Below are 16,757 nucleotides of genomic sequence, written 5' to 3'. Positions count from 1 at the left end.
AAGGTATTTTTAGGAGGCAAAATTAACCCTCTCGCCAAGGACCTGTATGCACCAACCTTATTGTAAGAACATCCCCAGCCATTGGGTAAATTTCTTTAGAGAAGCTTTATTTCCCTTTGTACCGTCAGCACTGCATATGGGCTCAGCTGAGCCTGGAGCGTGGGGGGTATTCACCCCCCAGCTCTGCCGAGGCACGGGGACAAGACTGCAGCCTTGATGGGCAAAGAGATGAGCTGACCTGGAAGAAGGCAGCATCTATGGAAGAGCTGTCCTACACTGGCATATTCAGCCCAGCCTCTGCCTCTGAGGGCAGATGGGAGCATTACCCTGTTCCTTCTTGGGGCTATGCCATGGATTTAGGGAATTCGAGCCAAGCAGGTTGAGCACATGGCTATGCCTGTTTTGGAAGTGGGCGAATTCAGCCGCAATTGGGTCAGGCAGGGTTCTTTTGTTAGACAAAGCATCATGCAAACACTGCTGTCAGCGTCGTGGCCTCCAAACCTCTTCTGGGAATAAAAGTGGCCTCTGAGTACAGAGAAGCTATTAATTTCTGACCTAAACCAAGAGCCTCCCAAATGTGTGCACCAAGCCTGCAGGTCAGACAAGATCTTCTCTTTCCAAGAGGCATCTGTTCATCAATGAGAAAAGAGAAAATGAGGAACTGGGCAGTTTAGAGCATGAAGCATTTATTCACTAAATGGTGTGCTTTGGGTCAACCCCAAGCCAAAAAAATTTGGGGGCTGATTTCTCTCTTTCTTGGGAAATGGAAAGCAAAAGAGAAAAGTGCTATAGCCTGGTGGTGACAGAGAAAACCTGCCTGCTATCTCAGCTCCAAGACATATTTAGAACGGCATCAACGAGAAGGACAGAGACCACCCCCCCAGAGGACCCGTTGCGGCAGCTCCCAGCCTTTTTATAGCCAGACCTCACAGCTGCTGCCTCCTTTTTCCCACTCCCGCATCCTAAATATCGCCTCCTCGCTGTCCCTGGTCTTCCTATTGCTGTCCCCACCATGTGGTCTGGCACCAGCTGCTGTTCGCCTCTATGGAGCAAATCCTTACCCATGAGGATGTGGGTGGTGTCTCAAAACATGCTGGATGAGTGTCCTGAGATGGAGAGGAGAACTGATCTGTGGCCACACTCTGGGCAAGCACTTGACTCACCAGGCTGCTGAGGAACAGAGAAGGTACTGCTTTTGCTGTGCTACTTTGGAGAATGGCACTTAAATGTCAACTTTTACGCCTGTTGCTTGCTTTTGTTCGAGAAGCCCCCATGGAATCAAAAGGTTTTGTACCTGGGAAAACAAAATATTTAATGTAATATTAATTTCTTTAATTCAATATTAATTTTTGTTGTTGCTGAAGCAGGAAAAAGTGGGGGAAAAAATCTCACTTTGCTTCAGGCTGAGCCAAATGTGGGATTTTTTGGTATTCTTGGTTTGTTGGCTGAACTGAAAAAATAGTGATTCATGTAGTTCCAAAATCCGCCATTTCAGAAATAATTTGCTCTCATGTTTAATTGTTCACCTAGTTAAATTTGTTCCCTGTTTCACATGTGAATTTCCCTAGCATCAGCTTCCAGCCACTGGCTCTCATTATGCCTTTTTCTGGGGAGTAAAAGCTGCCAACTTTCCACACCCTCATCCCCCCCGAAGGCAGTTGTTGTCTTTTCAAGTGAATTCAGCGCTGGCCGACAACAGTCTTAGAGATCTCCATCCTCCACTTTAGCCTGAACTGCCAGTTCCCCAGCAGGTCTCTGTCTGCCTCTGTTGTCCTCCAGAGGCATAAAGCCACTAACATCATTAATGGGAACTTCCCAGTGACCTGGGCAAACCTGGGCTCATCCCGCTTGCCAGTATCCACTAACAAGCCTCTGACAGGGGAGGAACTTGCTCTGTGCCAGCGGTTCCCAAAGCTCAGCCGGCAATGAGCACGTATCTCACAAGGCCGTTGCAACCCTCAGGAGCTTTGGTGGCCATCACATGGTGGCCCTGCAAATTTTGCTGTGTGGCCTTCAGCCTCATGTCTGATGAGCAAATGAGGACCCTCCCAAGGGGCACCCACTTATTGATGGGCCAACTAGTCCCTGGACACCCCTGCTTCTCCTTGTAGGGAGGCCTCAGGCCACTGTTACCCTAATTTAGGTTTGCCAGGGCTGACTTTGAAGCGCTGCTCCTGATAGCGGTTGTCCTTTATCTATCATGCAGTGAGGCCCCAACTTCAGCTCAGGCATCTGTTACTGATAACCAGAGATGATTTATCCAAGCATTAGCCTGCATATCTCTAGCATTTCACTGTGTGTGTTTCTGTCCATGCACGGTTTGTTTTTACACTGCTCCTTCTCTGGCCTTGGTGTCAGCCCTTTCTGCTTCGTGCACATGAAGGATGCAAGCAGGGACAACTCCACTTGTTTTGCTCATGTGGTTTCCTACCCCTCCCTCCAAGGTACAGATTTTGCTTCAGCCAAACTCCATCTGCAAACACATCCTTGCAGCGTGAGACAGTGGAGCAATTTGGATGCAGGGGGATCCATTCAAATATACTCACAAAAAAAGAATTAAACTTGCCACAAAAGTCAATTACTAACACAGTACTGTCAAAAGCATTCAGAATCACTAGGAACTTCTGACTTTCTCTATTGTAATGCAAAAAGTTACAGCAAAAAGTTATTAAAACTGAAAACCTTCATTTCAAGGCTATCAGGATAGGATGTTTTGACAATCCAACTTCTCCCCCACTCCCCTCATTTTTCTTTCCAAATAAAACCCTGGCAGACCCATCCCATTCTGCTAGACGGCTCGATTGGAATGGAACTGCATATTTCAGCAGAACACAGTTCCAGCAGAATTCCCCCAACCAGCTCTGCCTCAAAGCTATTCCCGTAACTGAGGGTGGAGAAAGCACCATCTCTTTATTTGTGTCTGCACAGCTGTGCTTCTCCTCTGCGTTCCCTAAAGCAGATAGGAACCAGCTGTGGGGTAGGGGTTCTTTGCGGTGGGGTTAGGCTGTAGCAATAGCGAGTGCACAAGGATATACTGTTATTTATTCTCCAGTTGCAAAGGGTTATTTCTATTCTCCTCCCTTTAATTGCCTTAGGAGTAATGAGGTAAATGCTTTAAGGAAAAGCTTTCTTCTAAAGTAACTTGAAGAAAGATGGACTTATATTCTTTAATGAGTTTCAGGGTGGCTGTAATGTGTCAGACAAAGGTCTGCCTCCCGGTGCCCTGCTCCCAACCGTGGCCACGAGCAGCTACTTGGAGAAGTGTAAAGGGCTGGGAAAATGTATATAACATATCCCCTGAAGTCTCTCCTCTGATTTTTATTCAGCTCAGGGACTTTCCGAACTGCATGTGGTTTCTACATACTCAATAACCCTCAATGCATTTCCCTGCCATCAGTTTGTCTCGTGCCCTTGAACATTGTCCAACATTAGCGTCAGCTCACGGACACTTTTAGTTTCAATTTGTTCAGCAGGACTCCAAGTAACCAACTTCCTGCTGCGTGACTTGTTTTCATCTTTCCAATACCCGTTTTTTTTTCTTCTTGATCTCTCTCCTGCGTTTCCCTGTCTACAAAGCTGAAACCATCTCATCACTCAAGAGCATGTGGGTGTGCACACGTTTCTTGAAGAAACTGAGTTGTGTCTTTCTCTCTGCCAATAAAGTGATTTTTTCTGGTTCTGCAGAGGATCCTAGCAGCTCTCTGCTCTCTTAGTAGCTGACCCCACTACCAGTCTTGCAAGTTTTTGTTTTAATCAAAGAAACTGAGCCAGAATCCCCATCATTCACTAGGGCGTTGCTGTTAGTCCTCAGCATGGAACCGCCTGGTGCGTTTCAGCATTGATTCAATTCATTATTGACCTTCTACAAAGGGCCCTTCTCAGTGAGACTTTTCCTTCCCACCTGTCTGTATTTGGGAAACATCTAGAGCAAAGGCGGGGTTAGAAAAGCTCTTGCTAAATTCATGACCAGTTTAAGAACTCAGCCTTAGTGCTTCCCTTCACGTTTAATATCAGAGCTACCAACACTGCCTTTAGTGGGGTTGAAAACTGAAGCTTTGCATCAAGTGTTTTAGAAGAATTAGATTTCAGCACAAAGGCTTAATTTGAATTATTGGGATTAATTTGAATGTGTGGTGTACAGAGATCTGTTGCGTGGCTGGAAAAGGTAGGTAGACACATTTGATTGTCCAGGCTGTTCTTGGCTGCATGGGATCTTCTCGTTCCTGCACATATGCGTGCTCCCTTATGGAAAAGGATTGTTTTGCTGAAATCAAATCCATAGCAGTGTCAAAAGGGCGTCGTAATGCTGTAGCTAGAGATCTGTTCCCCTGCGGTGCTGAGCTGAGCAAAGGAGAAGTTTTGAGCAAGAGCCCTTCCCATTGCCACAGACAAAGCTAACAGATGACTGACAAGTCTGATTACTTGCAGTTCATGTGGCTTTTCTAATGGTCCTAAATCTCTGACAGTGATAAATGCTGTCATTAAGTCTACGTAAACAACCGTTTTGAAGATGTAAAAGCAAAACACTTTTTCCTTCATCTTCTGAAAGTTGGAATGCATTGTAAAAATACATGCAGGGCTGCGCTATTATTAAAACTGGCTTTTTTACATTGTCTCTGGCTAAGACAAAACATGAGCAAGGCCCAACTATAATGTTTGTAGAAGGTGCAAGGACTGAGAATGGAAAAGTAGAGTGACTTGGATTATCCAAACTAATTTGCTTAATATTTTTTTTCTAAAAGGAATCAATTCTGCATGGTGTGCAACAGTTGGGAAATGCATCACTTCAGGCTTACAGCGGCAGTTTGGCCAACTTGGGTATCTCGTAAGCCTCATGGAAGAGCTCTGAAACTTTTCATGAGGTGATTGTGTCACTTGGCAGAGTTCCTGTCGTGGCTGTGAACCACATGTATTATCAAGCCTGATGCTTGCTGACTACCTGGAATGCAAGGATAATTTTCATGTAGTTTTATGGCACTTATTTTCTAGGGGGGGGGGGTTCTAGATGAAAATAAAGACAGGTTGCGGGGTTTTTTTAAATGGCTCTAAATACTGATGGTGACACACATCCTAATCATGTGCAATTTATGGCCTAAAGTTTTATGGCACTATAAATGTCTAAGCTGCCTTGAATCCTCCAGATGACTACTTTCGAAGTAGTGTAAGTGCTTAAATGAGCAACGTTGCCAAGTGTATAAAATTCTACAAAATAACTTGATGCTTTGAATTCTGAAAGAGATCGGTGTCAATGAAGCATGCTTTAATCTTTGCCTAATTAAGTCTGCTTGTTTGAGAACCACAAGTTCTTAATGCATGTGTTACTAATCCCCTGCCTAATCCAAAAAATCTTTCCAAAAGGGAATAGTCCTAACAAGACAGACATTTAGGTCAATGGAGTCTCTACTACTCCTTGCTGAGAACGGGGAGGAGAAAGCTTAGCAGGCAAAAGCCCTCCTTTGAGCAAAACCTTTTCTGGCCTCAAAGATGAAGCACGGAGCAAAGCTCAAACTTAAAATTTCTCCTGAAGTATTGTGACCTTCTGAAAATGCAGTGAAACTGTTTTGCAACCCCTGACAGCACTTAAGAGCAGGTAGGTGCTGTAGCATCAGTGGGATTCTCACCACCCTCTTAGCAAGCCCCTGAGAGGCTATGCTCTGTCAGTAATGCTAGTTGTACACCGCTCATGAGATCTCACGGATACCGTGTGGGCATAACCTTCAACCATAACCTGTCTTTGATGGGTACTGGGCTGCCTGAGTCCATCTTCAGTGGTGTAAACAGCCCCAGACACTACCAGGGACTCAGCCATAAAGTCAGGATGTGGCCTGAAGCAAGGCAGAGCTTCTGTCCTGACCATCACAAAAGAGGCTGGTTGTACCAACAGTGTTGAGCTAAATGCCTGCCTTTGAAATAATATCTTTATATAGCATCCTAAATCCACTTATGCTTATTAAAATTCCAAGCTCTGGTGAGCGCATAAACTGCACAAGTAGCAGTTATCAGGGCTATGCAGCTGGTAAGTCTCATGCGTAAGGGGAAGAAGACACAGGGAGAGGCTGGCGTGTCTAGCTGAAGACTCTTGCTCATGTGCTGATTAGCAGACTCACGTACCCTTCCTGCCCAGCGCTGTGCCCATAGCTTCCTGCCCATAGCTGCCTGTGATGAGAAGCTGGGGATCCCCTTGGGCACAATGTCTCCAGTCTGATAGGCACTGCCATACAGCGGAGCGAGGGAGGAATGTGTGAGAGGCAGATCTCCTTAGCGTCAGGAAGGATTTTCTTGTGCAGCCTCTGGCTCCTCTGATGAAATTGTTGCTGTTGTTACTGCCTCTCAGCAGGGAACGGAAACGGTGAAAAGGCTTCTTTCACAGATCATCTCAGTTTGCCTCTTCCCTGGTCCTACTCAGGGGTTCTGCATTTCTATCTCTGCCAGACAGGGTGGTGTGCAGATGGACAGTGCAGTAGTGCCTCGAACATGGGGTCCAACCACAAGACCCTGTTCTAATAACAAAACAAATGAACGAGCTTCTCTGGGTCTTTCATTAGTGAGAGGGAACTGGGGGAACTGCTGTCCAGAGCATCCATCCAGCTCCAGAGCCCACAGTCACTGGAGAGACACCAAAAATGGGTGGAAATCTAATAAAGAGGATTACAAGAGACATGAAAAGGATCCCTGAGCTGGACTGGCTTCTCAGCTTTCCTAAAATGTTTGCACCAGGAATCCTGTTGCCCATAATGAGAGCTTCTTCCCTCTTCTGAACTGTGGCCCATGCTTTGAGGTTCCCCTTTGTCTTCCACTGTTCAGCAGATCCTCTGACTACTGTGGATGTGAGTTCAAGGAGAGTTGTAGGTGAGTCTCTGTAATGTAAATTTATTTAATATAAAGACTTAAGACTCTTCTAGAGAAAGGTAACAGTGACTCTGATTTTCAGTCTACTTCTCCCTGCTCCATTCCTCTCTTTCCACTGCCAACCTGACCTCCCTTTTACCGCGGTCTCCAGCAAATGTGTTTCACTACAGTTGAAATTCAAATTGGTGTCCACTGTTCTACTTTCACGGTGAGACACATGTCAGTGGGAAGGGAGATGCTGCCAATAGTCTGGGACTGCTGCACCGCTGGAAAGGTAATGCTGGATTTGGGCACTGGTTGATGAGACTTCCAAAATGGCAAATAAAGCACGATGAGTGCAGAGAGGAGGCAGTCTGAGTTCTGTCACGCTTCTGCTGCTTGAAGACGGACAGAGACTTTCTTTGTCTTGAATATATAACTGAAAGGCAAAGATAGGTGGGTGTGACAGAAGTCGATAACAAGGCAGACCTGACTCTGCTGGAGTTCAGGTTTCAGGGTACGTTTCCCTCCCCACTCTGGCCACAGCTCAGTCCAATTGTGATTGACTCCAAATGAAGTATGGCCTTCAAAAATCTACATTTGGATTGAATACTCATCTGTAGCAATCTCTCAGAACCCCCCTTCTACCGCCTGCTGATCGGTGGACTGCGCAGGGGTTCCCGGTCATTCAGATCCAAGCCGTAGCTCTGCAAATAAACTTGAAGACAGGGAGACCTGCCAGCTTCCACAGGCAGCTCCGCACTGACCTCCTACCCCACCTTGGAGCACTCGGGCGCCACAGGAGACAAGAAGGCCATGTCATAGATCTATGACATCACCAACCACAACCTGGACACCCAGCATCCCACTTGTACCTGCAAATGGGGTGGTGTCCTCTCCCATCGCATCTTTGGTTTAACAGAGCCTTCAGTATTGACTTCACCAAGAGAGACACACCTGGTGACCACATCCTCAGATATGCTTTGCCCTCATGATCTACACACCTATAGTTTCAGCAGAGCAGGACTGCCACAAGCACCTCTCAGATCACCAATGTCTGTGCTGAGTTCTCCAGCTAGATGGAAAAGTCATTTGATAAGTCCATGGCTCACTGCCTGCTGTACCGGGGTGGATGCAGTGCTCAGGGATGCAGCTGTGGCCACTGCAGAATGCAAAAAACAGGAGGTCTTGAAAGACTGGAAGCTTTTCAAAACCAGGAGGGGACACCAGTTTGTGGATGGCTGCTGTAGAAACCAGGGTCCAGCTGAGCAGAGGAGGTCTCTGGGATAGGAGACAGCTGTGGAGAAGGACTGGAAAGAACTGAAAGAATTTGGCTCGTGGAGATGAAGTGTATGAATGTCTATCAGTAACTATAAGCCAATATAAATGAAATACCAAGTGAGGCAATACAACTTGCTAAACTGTTTAGGTTTGAACAAGAATAGAAACTTCACAGTTTTGTCATGTTAAGTCTGCACTGGAATAAAATAAGCAAAATTAATTCCCTTAGCTTTGGCATAACATCAGTACTGAGTCTGACTCCTCTGGCATACTCTGCTGAGAGTAAGCCTGGTGTATCGGGTATGCTTACACTTTCTCCCATCCCAATGGTACATTTCAAAATAGAAGCACAACTTCTTTCTAAAACCTTCAAATCTTTGTCTCACATATGGTTATGTTAAACCTTCTGGCAAGCTGCTGTATTCAGCTTAAAGAGGGGGCATCTACTTCTCTGAATCAAGCTGCAGGTTCCACTTCAAAAGCTAGACTTGTTTTTTAGTATCTCTGAAGAATCCATTTCTGATTCGTTACTAAAATAGAGCCAAGTCAGTGAAATGCCTTGTGCATATGTGGGGGTTTTAATGGGTTTCAAAGCATTTCATCCAACTGCTACACAGAAGTTGAGATCAACCTGCGACTGAGATGAACGTGATAAACTGTAAAAGGCCATTCCAGCGTAGCTGCCTGGGGTGCCAGCATTGTTAAAGGGAGAACTTTCTGCCAAAAGTGTCTGGTCTAAAGGCAGATTTGCACTCCAGAGGAGATACTTCCAATTTATAAGCAATGATAAACCATAACCCACCCTCTCTTACAGGAACAGTTGGGGCTGCTACCCCATGAGGGGAGAGACCCCATCCCCTCCATGACAGCCACTTTCCACAGAGGAAAAGGGCTGGAATGGATGAAAAGAAAAATCTCAGCCAAGTGGGACATATTTCCAACTGATACCCTCACCTGAGCACGTCTAAACTTTCATCCAGTGTCGCTCAAAGCACCACTTACCCCGAGGTGGGATGGGAGGAACCGCAAGGGCTCCTGATCGCTTTTCAAGGCAGACTTTCTGGGGTTTGCTAGCCAACATCTGTCTAGCCAAGGCATCTGCTTTTTGCCAGCACTATCAGAATTGAAGACCCCGCTATAAACCATTTACCCAGTGGTTTTGTGCCGGGACATGGTGCGGCTCAGCGACGACGGACCACGGCCTGAGAGATGCCACCCTCCCCTCACTGGTGAGCGGGAGATGAAAATCCCACCTTCTTCCTTTACGTGGCTTTGTGGTGCCGCACAGGGACGGTTTGGTCCAGGCACATCCCGTGTCGTCTGGGGAGATGGAAAACCCTGTAAAAGCGAGGGGGAAAGGGGCCAGTGGCTGCAGGCAGGCAGCTCTGTGAGGGAAGCTGCTGCCTCAGCCCCATGCCCACACCCAGGGGACAACCCCAACCTCACACCCCATTTAAATCGCTTGTGTGTGTTTTGAAGGGGGCGTCTGAGGTAAATTTTTGAGATTTGAGCTGATTTCTGAAGCATGGGTTTTTCTTTGGTGGGGGGAATTGTTTCTCCTCCAACGCCTTGTTGATTTCTGCCTCCCTCCGACGGGGACTAGGACGTTGCTGCCCTCCCTGGGGCCGTGGGTTGCTGGCCTGAGGAGAAAAGGCTGAAGGGAAGGATGGAGGATGGGAGGAGAGGGAGCACAGCGCTGGCCGGTACAGAGAGGGCGGGCGACGGCCGGGCATAACGGCTCCGTGCCTCAGTTTCCCTCCAGCCGGGGTCCTCCCACCCCCGCAAGACACTAGGGGGCGCTGCGCTCTGCGGGGGCTTCCCTCAGAGCTGCGCCCCTCGCTTGCCCCGCCCCCGCGTCTCCTAGCAACGCGCCCCGCCCGCCGCGCTGATTGGCCACCGCCGCTACCGCCGCCATTTTCAAACCGCCGGTTCGCCGCCGCTACCCCTGCCGCCGCCATTATCCGCTGAGCGGAAGCGGTACGGCTTGGTCCGGTCCCGTCCCCGCCTTCCTCGGCGCGACGTGTCACCATGGAGGCAGAGCCCGTGGGCCAGAAGCCCCCTCGGCGGAGACGGGGCAGGGTCAGTGCCGGGGCCCGCGCCAGCCGTTCGCCTCCGGTGGACAGCACCTCTGGTGCGGCCGCTTCGGCCGCCTCCTGCAGCCGGTAGGAGCCGCGATCGCTCCCCGTCCCCCCGTCAGGGGCTGAAGCCCTGCCAGTGGCCCGCGGTTCCCCCTGGGTCGTGCGCGCCCCGCAAAGGGGGGCCCTCCGTTCTCCTAAGGGCGGCCTCCCCTCAGCCTGCAGAGGACTCTACACCCTCCTGCCTTGTAAAGGGAGATCCCCGTCAGGCTGTGGGGGACCCCTCACCCTCCTATCTGACAAGGGAAATTCCTTCTCCCCGGCTGTACGGGACCCTCCTCCTATATCATATGGGGAATTCCTCTCCTGCAGGGTGTAGGGGACTCCTTGCTCTCCTACCTTATGAAATGGACTCTTTCCTTCCCTCCCCCAGGTTGTAGGGGATGCCTCTCTCTGTGTCCTATAATGGAGGACACCCCCATCCACCCCTGGTAGGCTTTCCTTCCTGTCTTATAAGGTGAACGTGTCTGCGAGTTCAGGGGATCCTTAAGTATCCTGTAATTAGGCAAGGGGTTCACCAACGCCCCATCTTATACGGTAAGAGTGAGGGAGGGGCGTTCCTCAGGTCATAACCGGTTTCCCTGCCTGTTCCTGTCCCATAAGGGAGGTAAGCTGCTCCTACCTCCACCCCTGCCTGCCAAACTACCCCTAGGCTTTCGTGCAAAGACTTTCCTCCTCCTTCATCTCTTGTGGGGGTGTCTGGCGGGCTGCCTACAGCCCATATCAGTTTGGGAGAAGGAGGAGAGGATCCTTGTTGCTCCTTGGGGTGGGAATAATCTGGAGTTGGGGTGTCTCTTACATCCCCTGGAGAGACTGGCTGAGACTCCAGGATCTCTGCAGGCCGTAACACCGGATCAATTCCCTCTCCTGGGCATGGGGAGACCTGCCTCAGCTCCAGTATCAGCCCTGGCTTTTATTCTGATTTTTAAATCCCAGTGTGTGCCATCTGTTAGAGTTACTTTGATATGTTGAACTTGGGAGACTTTCCCAAGACCACCCTGTGAAAGAAACTGTTACTTCTTAAGTTAACCTAAGTTAACCTGTGTTGACCCCAATAATGATACCTGGATGTGTTTATAAGCAGCTCCTGCCCTATCAGCAGCTGACCCCTGAGTGACCCATCTCCTGCTGACTGGTATCTAGACAAACCCAGACTGATCAGCAGAGGCTTGTGTTTTCTGTTGCCCTCAAGGTTAGGAAATAACTTCTCCAAGCCTGCAGGTGATGTAGAAACCACCCATTTCTGAACAAATGTGGCTCTAGTTACCTCAGCCCAGTTTCTACCTCCAGATGCTGTATTTGGGCAGAGGTTGACCCCCAGATGTGATCAGGGTCTTTTCCTCAATGTCCTGCTTCTTTGCACCAGATGGGGAATTGCAGCCCTTCACATCCCAGCCTGGCAGGAGCTTGGGTTGGAGTGGCGAGTGATGCTCCTGCTCTTCCTCTAGCCCCATTTGTGCCATGGGAATGACTGAGAGGAAGGTGACCAAGGCAGTCTCTTGTTTTGAAACCTGGTGAAATTCCCCACAGGCTGGAGTGGATGTTCTTTATTAGGTGACTTAAATCAAAGCAAGGTAAATGTCAGTGAGCTTGGTTTTTGTAATGGCTGTTTTTAGTAACCATTGTGTGTTCTGGATGGCAGAACATTTTAATGAACTTTTAAAAATAAATGTTTTCATAGAAACATGCTGCAGTATCATCTTGAAGATCAAATTGTAGCTCCCTAATTACCGCACTTGAAAAGCATAGCATAATTGAAGGCTTCAGTGATTCGGTGAGGTGATGAAACACACTGTCTCAGTTTCTGGGATGGTCGTGCATTCCTTTGTGAGGCTTGTCTGTGTGGAGAGGCCTGGGGAAATTGTGATAAAACTGGGAAAGGAGTTTATGCAGATAAGACACGCGTGTATTAAACCTTCATCTGGAGACTCACAAGCAAGATGATGCCAGCTCGGCACCTAGATGTGGTCTTGTGATGTAGGTAGAGCAATTCAAGAAGTCACTGTCTTGAGGCTTTTTCACAGAATAATGGAAAACTTTAACTGGAAGGGACTTCTGGGAGGTCTCCAGTCCAATATGTGTTCAAAGCAAGGCCAACTTCAAATTTAGGTCAGCTTGCTCAGAGCATTGGCCAGGTAAGCTTCAGAAACCTCCAAGGATAGAGATTTTCTTCCCTCTCTAGGTCCCCGTTCCAGAGTTTGACCACCCTCATTGTGCGGGAAAATATTTTTCCTTCTATCTAATGGGAATTCTCCTTGCTGCAGCTTGTGCGTGTTGCCTCTTTCCATTCTGCTGTGCATGCCCAAGAAGGGTCTGTCTCTGTCTTCTCTCTACCCCCTTTTTAGATGGTTGTAGACAGCAGTTAGATCCCCCTTTTGCCTTCTCTTCCCTAGGCTGAATGAACCCTCCTGTCATTCTCTCCTCATTCATCCTGTGCTCCAGCCCCAACACCATCTTGTTTGCCCTTGGCTGGACATGCTCCAGTTGTTGATGTTTCTTGTACTGGGAGGCCTGAAAATGGACCCAGTATCCAGATGGGGTCTCACAAATACTGACTGGCATCATTTGACCTCCTTGCTGTGTTTTTGCCACCCTAGTAATGCAGAGCCAACCATTTTGCTGCAAACCACTAATAACAGAATTTAAATTGTTTAATCCCTTCAGCTGTTGGGCAAGTGGCAAACTAGGACAGAGGGATAATTTTTTTCTTAAAAAAAAAAAAACCAAAAACAAACCTGGATGCAGGGGTGGTTTTTTTAAAAAAAAAAAAAAAAAAAAAACACTTCAGCCAAATATGCAAAATCTGTGTCTTATGTTTGAGTTGTCTGGCTGCTGGGCTCAATTCCTGAGCTTTAAGCCAGTCTAACCTTGCATGGGCTGGTATAGGTTAGTGTGATTTTTTTTTTTTTCCCCCCTTGATAATGGTGACTGCATCTATCCACCTGTTGTGGGCAGGGTCAGTACTTGAGTCTCTGGGCTAGGACAGGCAAGAGCTCCAACTGTTTGCACTGTGTGGTCTGAACAGCCAGCCTGCTGCGCAGGGCTGCTCTTAGCAGAAAACCACGAGCTGGGGGGTTGAATTCAGCTAGGCCTCCAGGAGAGCCACATGGAGCACTTAAGCAAAGGCTGCTCCTGCTCCCTAAGCAAGCCCTTTCACACTAGAATATAAATATATTTAAACATATGCATGATAAATTACCTCACTCCCCCTGTTGATTTGCCTTAACCTTGTGAGTGTGTGCACACATGCATGAAAACTTTTGTCTCCAGCCCTGTAATCTGACCTTGGAGGAGGAGTCCTCTGCCCACCAGTCTGATTTTAGTCAAATATCTGTCTGGGCAGAAACAGAGCTCCAGTTGCAGGCCTGAGGCTTCTGATTGAGAGACTCTGTGAATGCACGAAATACATGCAGCAATGTTTGAGGGCGAGGTAATATCCTTTATTAGACCTGTCCTCTTGCAGACCCTGCTTTGCTTTTGTACCCTTAGACTCTCATGGCTACAACATTCCTGAGGAGTCTCAAATCTGCTGCTTCAGTGAGGTTTTTTTTTTTAAGCATTCGTTTAACTTCTGTAGAAAGCATCAAGTTTCACTTCTGTGATGCCAGAGAATTCCTAACGCTTCCAAAAGAGGGGTATGTGGCCAGAGAGGTGTGAAGAGATGTGGCTTGGACAGAGTATTTGTAGGCTACCCCTTGTCTGTGTAATCCCAGAGTTGTGTCTAAAAAGGGAGGAGACAGTTGATAGCATGCTAGAGACAGTGACTTCACACAGCTATGAACAGTGAATATTTCCTCTGATAGCTCTGATCTGGGGAGTGCTTTAACATCTTATAATTTTCCATTCATCCCTTTCCCCCATTGGCAACGCGACTGTAGCTCTTGCACAGCAATGTGAATCAGATTTAAGGTATAAACATGAGAGGTAATTCCTCTGAACAGAGGGAGAGGAAGCTGTGGAGTGTGCCCCAAAGAGCAGCAGTCCTGAAGGGGGAGTGAGGAATGAGTTTACCAAGAATGCATTCTTTCTGTTGCCAGCTAGTTTCTGACCCAGAATCAGACAGCATTACTAGTTGCTGGATGAGTGTTTCTCTGAACCTTGTGCCCCCAGCCCTGGCAGCTAGAAGACAAGAAAAAAATTGCAGGTAGGCTTCTGGGACAGATAAAAGAAACTTTGTTTTGGGGTTTGTTTGCTCTGTAGTCTTGTTCCCAACTTCATAGTTTATCTAGTCTGAAGGTGAATCCAGGTGAAGCTGACAGCTCAGGGGCATGTTATCTCTTCTGAGGTAAGACACATAAATAAAATAGTGAGTCCTCTCTCCTGCCCCAGACATGCTATCTAACCCCCACTTGCATCTTGCATACATCTTCTGCCAAGCTGCATGAGCTGGTGTGGAGGGGGAGCTCCTTCCAGCTGGGATGGCCCAGCACCCCACTGGGAGGAGACAGGTACCCTCCAACCCCAGGCAAGCCTGGAGCTTGCAAAATTTTTTTATCTTTGTCCAGAGTCAACTGTTCTCTCTAATATCTAGAAACATTCTGTAGCTTTCATATTGCAGAAACACCCGGAGGCGATCGTGCAGGGTTGGAGTACTGCTGTGCTGAGCTTCTGAGGGTGGAGATGGGCTGTCAAGTCACACATCTTATTAAAGCCGTACCTCATGCTCCCCTTCTTAAATGTCTGCATCTTTGGTAGTACAAAGCCACAACTCTTTGCAACTGCTGATCCTATGACTTGTATGTGATGTTGTGCCTGTTCTGTGATGTGTTGGTACTTGCTCGGCACCTGGGGTCCCAGACCTTGTAAAGACAGTGCAGTTCTGAACAAGAGACAGTGATGTGTCACTTTGAGACAAGCTATCTGCAGTGGGGAGGGAAGAGAGTCACAGCTGATTGTACACATTCATGTACTTGTAAATATTTTAATTGTAACTGTCACTTCTCCATAGTTATTGAAATGGGATTAATCCCAATTAACTGGCTGACTTTGTATGGAAGGATTAAAAGAAATTAGTGTTTTTATGTAGGTCATGTTAGGGTGGAAGGTGGAAAAGATGCCCAATTGTAAAGTTGTGCAAAGAACGGTGGTGTCACAGTAAGCCCCTGAGCAAAAGGTGGTCTGAAGCAGGCTGACCAGTGTTGACTTGAGAAAGCAAGGACAAACAGCTTCTGTCTGGTGTGATCAACAGATGAGGCTGACAAAGGAGCTTGGGAGAGTAGCAGGTGTTGGAAAAGAGCTGACAGTCTGGTTTTGTGTTTTCTCACAGATGGTGCAACTGTGAAATGCTGCCAAAGGTGGGGTCTGGGTTCCCCAAACCAGCTTTGTTCCTGCTGCTTTCCTTGCAGCAGTCCCAGCCAGTCACTGTGTGGCTGCAAGGTGAACTGGGTAGTTGGTTTTCTCTTGAACCTGTACCCAAAAAAAGTGAAGTTTTACACTTAATCAGCAGCTGAACCACCTTTTCCTATGACCACGGGATTGCTGAATTAGGCTTGCAGGGAATCTGGCGGGGAGGAAGGGAGAGAGGTGGCCTTTTTTTGGTGGCAGCCTGCAGTCACACTGGAGAAGTGTAATGTGAAGCAAGACCTCTCACTGCAGCCTGTGCAGGAGGTTTGTCAAGAAGAGGTTTGTTTCTGTAGCAGAAATGGGAGCAAAGAAGTTGATTGTCCACACAGGAGAAGAATGGTTTTGAAGGAACCATCTGAAGAGAGAGAGTCCTTCCTGAATTATATGTTTACATATGAAAAAAGAAAAGCTTTTTAAAATCTTCCCTGATCACCCACTTGTTCTGCACAATCTGCAGTAAACTCCTCAATTGGCTTTTATTTATTCACTGTACCCATTTATACTGTTTAAAGTCAGTTTTTTGTTGGCCAGTGACCTAACACTCTGTTGTGAAGGCCAAGTGTTTTTGATGGTGATGGCACTCTCTTTCCTTTCTTCTCTCTAATTATGGCTTTTTTGAAATGAATGTTTGTTTGCTCTTGATCTCTGTTGTGATTAAAGCCTATATTCCATCAGACTTTCTTGGGCTAGTAAAATAGTAATGAAGAGTGCAAGCATACACTTTTCCTTCCTATTATCATGTCAAAGTTAGCAGGAATGGAAACTTTTACTCCGCTGAAGAAGGTAGCTATTAAAATGCATTACTTTAACATAATTGGAAGCTACAGCGTAGCTTTCAGAAAATGTCTAGAGGCTCTCGTATTACCACTGTTTAAATAAATTTCCAAAAGCAGGCTGTGAGTGGCTGGGTCTGAATGTGTTCAAGGGACAGTAGGTTTATATGCAACCACTTCAGTCAGTTGTCCTTCCATAGGCCTCAAACGCACAGTTCACAGGAGACAGGTAATGCTGCAGTAGCCGTAGTATCCTAAATTGTCTGTCTGTATTTTGGCCTGAAGCTCCTGTAAGAGAATGCTGCTACTTTGGCAAGCATTCATAAAAATCAAATAAGGGTTTGGGTTTTTTAAGGGTTAAAACCCCACTAGTGTACTTTGTTCCTTGTGCTTCTCC

The 16,757-nt window shown here is 47.3% G+C and overlaps 1 protein-coding gene and 1 long non-coding RNA gene across 2 annotated transcripts in view; one reads left to right on the top strand and one right to left on the bottom strand.

Annotated features, from left to right (window-relative positions):
* Positions 1–6,407: 6,407 nt before the first annotated feature.
* LOC140649634 (uncharacterized) lies at positions 6,408–10,664 on the bottom strand. The gene is made up of 3 exons (XR_012041697.1): positions 10,584–10,664; positions 9,260–9,447; positions 6,408–8,138 (listed from the first exon to the last, which is right to left on the bottom strand). It is a non-coding gene; the product is annotated as an uncharacterized lncRNA (long non-coding RNA).
* NET1 (neuroepithelial cell transforming 1) overlaps positions 10,055–16,757 on the top strand; it is a 54,981-nt gene continuing 48,278 nt past the window's right edge. The window contains exon 1 of the mRNA XM_072857103.1: positions 10,055–10,271. Within this exon, the coding sequence (XP_072713204.1) occupies positions 10,138–10,271 (134 nt within the window). The 5' untranslated portion in view covers positions 10,055–10,137. The remainder of the gene's footprint in view (positions 10,272–16,757) is intronic.

Source organism: Ciconia boyciana, chromosome 1 (genome assembly GCF_034638445.1).
Source record: "Ciconia boyciana chromosome 1, ASM3463844v1, whole genome shotgun sequence".
NCBI classification, from domain to species: Eukaryota; Metazoa; Chordata; class Aves; order Ciconiiformes; family Ciconiidae; genus Ciconia; species Ciconia boyciana.
Note: the sequence above shows the minus strand (reverse complement) of the source record. Positions and strands in the feature narration are given on the sequence as shown.